The sequence below is a fragment of the Aethalodelphis obliquidens genome, unplaced genomic scaffold (assembly GCF_003676395.1).
Source record: "Aethalodelphis obliquidens isolate GAN/ISIS:26980383/991018 unplaced genomic scaffold, ASM367639v1 scaffold121, whole genome shotgun sequence".
Classification (NCBI taxonomy): domain Eukaryota; kingdom Metazoa; phylum Chordata; class Mammalia; order Artiodactyla; family Delphinidae; genus Aethalodelphis; species Aethalodelphis obliquidens.
Genome location: NW_020838065.1, coordinates 455815 through 462734, shown reverse-complemented (window position 1 = coordinate 462734; position 6920 = coordinate 455815). Strand labels below are relative to the sequence as shown.

The window sequence follows — 6920 nt, the reverse complement described above, 5'->3', positions numbered from 1 at the left end:
CCTGAGAGCTAGGCGGGGACCCAGAGGTGTAAAGGGCTACAAGCAGAATGACAAGAGTCTGGTTAGGGGCAGAACAAGAGGCCACAGGGACCCTGAGGAAGCTGGTAGGCAAAGAAGGCTCACTGGAGGAGGAGGCATTTAAACTGAGGACTGAAGGTTTAATAAGAGCCAAGCGGGAAGGTGTGTAGAGGCCAAGATTGGAAAGAATGTGAACTCATGGTTGAACCCAAAGAGGTTTCGTGTGTGTGTGTGTGTGTGTGTGTGTGTGTGTACACACGCTTTGGGGGATGGAGTGCATAATGAAAGATAAAGCCCAGCAGGTGAGTAAATACACAGGGGCTTAGAAGCACATTGAAGAGTTGGAACTTGACCCTATAAGTAACAGGGAGTCATTAAAAGTTTTTTTTTTTTCCTGTTTTTAAAAAAATATGTGCACACAACCAAAATTCAAGTGTCGCAAAGGGGCATTCAAAAAAAGCCCCTTCCACCTCCAGATCCCTGGTCTCGCTTCACAAAGGCAATCACTGCTAAAAGTTTCATGGGTTTCCTTCCAGAAACTTTCTCTTTATAAATAAACCTACAGATGTGTATTTGTCCTTGTCCTTGCCTACCCGCATGGGATCCCACTAGCCATGCTATCCTCTGGCTTTTTTTCACTTAATTTATCTTGGGCATCTTTCCTCATCACTCCACACATTCTAACAGCTGTGGGGGAGGGGAGGTCCTCTGCTTGTCCCACATTTTACAAACCCACTTCCTGGTTTTCTTCTCATCACCAGCCATGTTCTCAATGCACCATTTGTCTGTCTTCAAGACCACCCCAGAGGTGGGCTTGCTGGCCCAAATGCTGTATGCATTGTAAACTGATATGAATTGATAAATGTCCTTCCAAAAACATTACAACCAATTTACTTCCCCCGAAAAAGCAAGGAGGGTTTTGAGCCAAGGAGTGGCATGGTTGGACTAACATCATAGACAGGTCATTCAGTCATTCATTTAACGAATATTTATTGGGAGCCACTTGCTTACTATGTGCCAGTCATCGTCTCAACCCTGAGACCACATCAGTAAACACAGCAAAGTCCCCACACTTCTGGAGATGACATTCTGATGGTAGAGACAAATCACGAGCAATAAACAAACATATGCAATATGGTGGCTGGAGACAGGTACCATGAAGGAAAACTGATCGGGGCAAGGGGGATGGAAAGCGTCAGCCAGTGTTGTGAAGGAGGCTATTTTACACAGGTTGGGTCAGGGAAAGCTTCAGGGAGATGCAGATGTTGGGAAGGAAAGCATTTCAGGCAGAGGAGACAGCGAGTGCAAAGGCCCCAAGGCAGTGGGTTCAAGGATCAGCGGGGCAGCCAGGGTGACTGAAGCAGGGTAATCACAGGAGAGCAGTAGGAGACAAGGCCAAGAGCGGTGACGGGGCCAGAAAATGCAGGAACTTGTGGACTATGGTAAGGAGTTTACTTCTACCTTGTATGAGATGGCGAGACATTGCATGGTTCTGGGCAAAGGAGGGACATGATCTACCTTGAGCTTTACTAAGATCCCTCTGGTTCCTGTGTTGAGAAAAAACTATATGGGGTGAAGGAAAAAGCAAGGATAATCCAGGTGGGAGAAGGTGCAGGTTTGGCTCAGGGTAGTGGCCAAATTCTCGATATATTTTGAAGGTAGATCCATTATGTTTTGCTGATGATGGGATGCCGGGTGTGAGAAAAAGTCAAGGGATATTGGCCTGAGCACCAGCAATATGGTTTTGGAGAAGATGGCAGGAGGAAGAGGTCTGGGGGGAATTGGGAACTCTGCTTGCTTTGGCCGCTGAGTGTATAATAAAACAGAGTTGCATGCAGATCCAGCTGCCTGCCAGACCCTCTCCCTGATATCCCCCAGGCACCACACACCCAGCTTGTCCAAAATGCAACTCCCCCTTTTCCCGGATCTGTCGTCCAGCACCCGCCACCCTAGCCAGCATCCTGCAGGCCACCCCCACCATCACCTCTTACCACCAGCTGGTTCCTCTTAGTTTCCCTCAAACCTCTCAATCCTGCCAACTCTTCATTCCCACAACCTTCGCTGTACCATCTCTCATCTAGACTGTCGCAGAGAAGGGGCTGGGTAAACGAATGAAGAATTAGATGAATGAGAGATTGAATAAATGATTGGCCAGCCCCTCCCCTCCAGCCTCCACACCATCCCTGAGCAACCTTTGAAAACACACATTTCAGACTGTGTCCTTTCCTTGACTGTAAACCATTCCCATCTCCCCAGGGCCTACACAGACATAAACTGGTGATCTGCAGACATATTTTGTTTGGGCCACATACTGGTTTTTTTTTTTAATCTTGAATTAATTGGGATATTTTACAGTAAACTTCTATATTTCCCACTTCTGGCTGATACTACTAAGATGCATTTCTCCAGGGCAGTACTTGGCTGATGGAGTATGGCTCCCCCTTTAGACAGGGCATGTGCTCTCCACTTTGCCTTAGTCCCCACCACTCCCTACTGTTCTGTACCCAGTCTGTTTCCCTCAATTAAATTACCTACCTGGCTCCTATGGCATCAGAATTTGTGACCCATGGCCTAAAGGAGAAAAGCATAACTTCTAGGTAGCATGTTGCATGGGGTGGGCTGATAAGGGAGGGGTGATGGTAGATGGAGTGCAAAAGTTAGACTGTGGCCAAGTTGTGAAGGGCCTTGAATGCCATTTTAGGAAGCCTGACCTTTATCCAGAGGGCCACTGGGAGCAGTGAAGCAGGGGAATGACATAGTTGGGTTCATGTTTTTAGCCCAGACCCTATGGGCAGGAGGGGACCAGACAAAGGCAAAGAACGTGGTGAGAAGCCCCGCCTGCTAGAAAGAGAGTGAGAAGGAGGAGGCCCAGATGGAGGCTCCTCCCCACTGGATCCCCTCTGAGTCTGAGTCTGCTCTCTCTGTGTTTCAGAACCAGACAGAAACCTGGGGCCCAAGCATGGTCATGAGGGCAGTTGGGCAGCGCTGAAGACCCAGCCTGGCTCCAGCTGCTTCGAAAGGACTCCAGCCCCCCAGGACCCCAGCCCACAGCCCTCTGCTGCCCACAGGATGGGAGCCTGGGGGCTGGGAGCCCGGCCATGAGGGACTGCTGCCCCTCCCAGCAAAAGGCCAGCCCTGCGCCCCCAAGGCACACCACTGCCCAAAGCCCAGGCATGGACACAGCAACCCCGCTGGGGCTGGGGAAAGGGCATCGTGCTCTGAGGGCCCTGGCAGGAGTTTGGCCTTCCCCTCCCTGACCTGCATCCCTCCCCAAGAGGCAGCCGCCAAGGAGACATTAGGGACACATGGAGCCTTGATCTCAGGGACACCAGAAACCACCTTCTCTGGGAAGCCAGAGCCTGTGTCCTCAGTGAAAACTGACCCTTCACCCTCAGAAAACAGAAATCCTATGTTATTACAGAAGATGGATTCCAAGTCTTCAAAGCAGGCAGATTCCATTTCCATAGGAAAAGAAGATGCCGGGTCCTTGAGGAAGGCAGATCCCATGTTTACAGGAAAGACGGAGCCTGTGGCTTCTGGAAGGATGGATCCTGTGACCCCAGAAAAGGAGGATCCTGGATCATTGGGAAAGGTAGATCCTGAGTGCTCCAGCAAGGTGGATACAATGTCTGCAAGGAAGGAGTATCCTGTATCCTTGGGCAAAGTGGATCCTGCATTCCCAAAAAAGGAGGAGCCCAGGTATTCAGGAAAAGACCTTCAAGTGTCCTCAGAAGAGGTGGGTCCTGCATCTGCAGGAAAGACAGATCTTGTATCCTTGGGAAAGAGAGATCCTGAGCTATCTGAAAAGGTGGATCCCATGTCCTTGGAAAACACGGATTCTGCATCTGTAGGAAAGACAGATCCCGGGTCCTTGGGTATGCTGACTCCAGGGTCATCAGGCAAAATCAAGCCTGTATCCCCTGGAACAGTGGCTCTGGGGTCATCTGGAAGGGTGGATCCTACTCACTTAGGGATGACAGAGCCTGCATCTATGGTTAATGCAGAAACCGTGTCCTCTACAAAAGAGGACCCTCAGTTCCTGGGAAAGATGGATCCTGCCTCCTCAGGAAAGCAAGAGTCCATGTCTGTGAGAATGACAAAAACCACGCCTACTGGACAGGTGGATCCCATGTTTTCAGGAAAGATGGATCCTACATCTTTGAAAAACATGGACCCTGTGTCTTCAGGCAAGACGGGTCCAGTTTCTTTGGGAAAAGTGGATCCTGTGTCCTCAGGAAAGCCAGAGCCCTTTTCTCCTGGACAGGCAGAACTGATGTCTGTGGGAAAGACAGAAACTGCATCCTCAAGAAAGGAGGACCCAGTGTCCTCCAGAAAGGGGGATCCCATTTCTGTGGGAAATACAAAAACATCATCTTCTGGAAAAGTGAATCCTGAATCATCAGGAAAGATAGACCCGGTGTCCTCAGGCCCAGCGGGTCCCCCATCCTCTGTAAAAACTGAGGCAGTGACTGGAGGAAAAGCAGATCCACTATCTTCAGAAACGTCAGGTCTTGTGGCCCCTGGAAAGGTGGGTCTCATGGCCTCAGGGAAGGCTGATCCCCCGACCTTGGGTAAAGTGGACCCTGTGTGCAAGGGAAAGGCAGAAACTGTTCCCCCTGGAGACATGAACTCCGAGTCTGTAGGAAAGGTGGCCCCCACGACCCTAGGAAAAACAGTCCAGGCATCCTCGGGAAAAGCAGAAGCTGTCCCAGAGGGAAAGGTGGATCCTCTGCCTCTAGAGAAGGGCAATCCTATGAACTCCACGAAGGTGGATCCCAGGGCTTCAGGGAAAGCAGAACCCAAGTCTGAGGTCAAAGCAGAAACAAGGCCCCCTGGGCAGGAGGGCACCGCCTCATCAGGAAAAGCAGAGGCTAAATCTTTGCAGGAGAAGCCGCTGACCTCGGAGAAGGGGGATCCTGGATCCTCTATTGTCTCTGGGAAGTTGGAGCCTGTAGCCCTGGGGAAGACTGACTCTGCGCCTCAGGGAAAAGGGGAACCCCCATCCTCGGGGAAGCAGGCCCACCTGACCCTGGAGAAGGCGGAGGCCTCCTCCTCCAGGCAGGCAGATGACAAACCCTGCGGCTCCGCTTCTTACCCCGCGGATAGCGGGGGTCGCGTGGAGCCAGCGCCACTGCCCAGCTCCGAGGCCTGCAGCCTTGGCCAAAAGGACCCGGCGGCCACTAGGGCCGAGAGAAACCCGGGCCTGGAGGCCGTACCGCCGTCGCCGGGGCCGCGAACTCGCGACAACTTCACCAAGGCGCCATCGTGGGAGGCGAGCGCCACGCCGCCACGCGAGGACGCGGGCACGCAGGCGGGCTCGCAGGCCTGTGTGTCGGTGGCCGTGAGCCCCATGTCTCCGCAGGACGGCGGGGGCGGCTCGGCCTTCAGCTTCCAGGCGGCGCCGCGCGCACCCAGCCCCGCGCCCAGGCCGCCCTCTCGCCGGGACGCGGGCCTACAGGTGTCACTGGGCGCCGCTGAGACGCGCTCCGTGGCCACGGAGCCCATGACGCCTCAGGCCGCCGCGCCGCCCGCCTTCCCCGAAGTGCGGGTGCGGCCGGGCTCCGCACTGGCAGCCGCCGTGGCGCCCCCAGAGGCCGCTGAGCCGGTGCGCGACGTGAGCTGGGACGAAAAGGGCATGACGTGGGAGGTGTACGGCGCCGCCATGGAGGTGGAGGTACTGGGCATGGCCATCCAGAAGCATCTGGAGCGACAGATCGAGGAGCACGGCCGCCAAGGGGCGCCCGCGCCGCCGCCCGCTGCGCGTCAGGGCCCGGGCCGTGCGGGCTCCGTGCGCACCGCGCCCCCAGAGGGCGCAGCGAAGCGCCCACCCGGCCTCTTCCGCGCGCTGCTGCAGAGTGTGCGCCGGCCGCGGTGCTGCTCACGGGCCGGACCCACGGCCGAGTGATCTGCTCCCCTTTTGTACGCCCGGGTTTCCAACCTTCTCAGGCTCCCTTCTTGACCCCAGACCCCTAGAAGGGATCCCCTCGACGCGTGACAGGCCTCCGAGGGGCGGGCAGCCTCTAGGGTCTTATCTTGTCTTTCCAGCCCCCTCTCCTCCTAAACACACAAATGAACGCCCTCTACCCGGCTCCCTCGTGGTCATGAGCCCACGAACCCAGCCCTGACACCCCACTGTCCCCTCACAGCCCTCAGTTCCACCCCCTCCCGGTCACACTGGGCAACCTCTGGGGACCCGCTCAGCACCCACGCTCCCAGCCCTGAGAGCTGAGGCAGGCTCCTGAGATGTCCAGACTGGTGCACTGTGGTCTCCAGCGGCGGCCAGGTCCCCAGAACGGGAGAGACTGTGTACAAAAACCCCAAGTGTGCGAGGATTGACATGTGAGACCCCCCGATGTGCAAGGCCCCGGGTGTATGCGAGTGCATGTCCATGCAGCGGGCTGGCCCCATGGCCTGGGCATCTCTTGCATGCTGGTAGTTGTCCCCAGTTCCTGTCTCCCCCTCACCTGGCCCAATCCCCAACCCTATCCCCACCCCCACTGGACACTGGTCCACAATTCGCAGACAGGCCAAAGGCAGCTGCAGGAGTGCCCTGGGGGCGCAGCTGAGTCACAGAAAGGGGAGAGGGCTCAGACAGGTCCGGGGATCAGAGTCAGAGGCTCACAGACAGCCTGGGTGACAACTGGTCTTGGGTATTGGGGGCAGGATGGAGAGCTCATTCTACAACCACAGTAGTCCCTGAAAGACCACCCTCTCCAGCCCTCGGTCCCCCAGTGCTGTGAGCCCCACAAGTCCCTTGTGACAACTCAGTTCCCGTGTCCCACCCCTCCAGCCGCGGTTTTTGGCTACAAACTGTCACAATATATACATTGGTAATAAAATACTCCCCCAACTCTTGTCAGCTGTGATTGGCTACAAGCAGACGGGGGTGGAGCAACATGATA

General features: G+C 55.1%; 1 protein-coding gene across 1 annotated transcript; it reads left to right on the top strand.

Annotated features, from left to right (window-relative positions):
• The first annotated feature begins 3083 nt into the window (after positions 1-3083).
• GPRIN1 (G protein regulated inducer of neurite outgrowth 1) lies at positions 3084-6873 on the top strand. Its single transcript, XM_027098177.1, has one exon. The coding sequence runs from the start codon at positions 3428-3430 to the stop codon at positions 5921-5923; it is 2496 nt and encodes an 831-aa protein (XP_026953978.1). The 5' UTR covers positions 3084-3427; the 3' UTR covers positions 5924-6873.
• The last annotated feature ends 47 nt before the right edge of the window (positions 6874-6920 follow it).

Excerpts from the sequence above, each read along its gene's own strand:
- GPRIN1 (XM_027098177.1), top strand. The coding sequence starts at position 3,428 with ATGTTATTACAGAAGATGGATTCCAAGTCTTCAAAGCAGGCAGATTCC.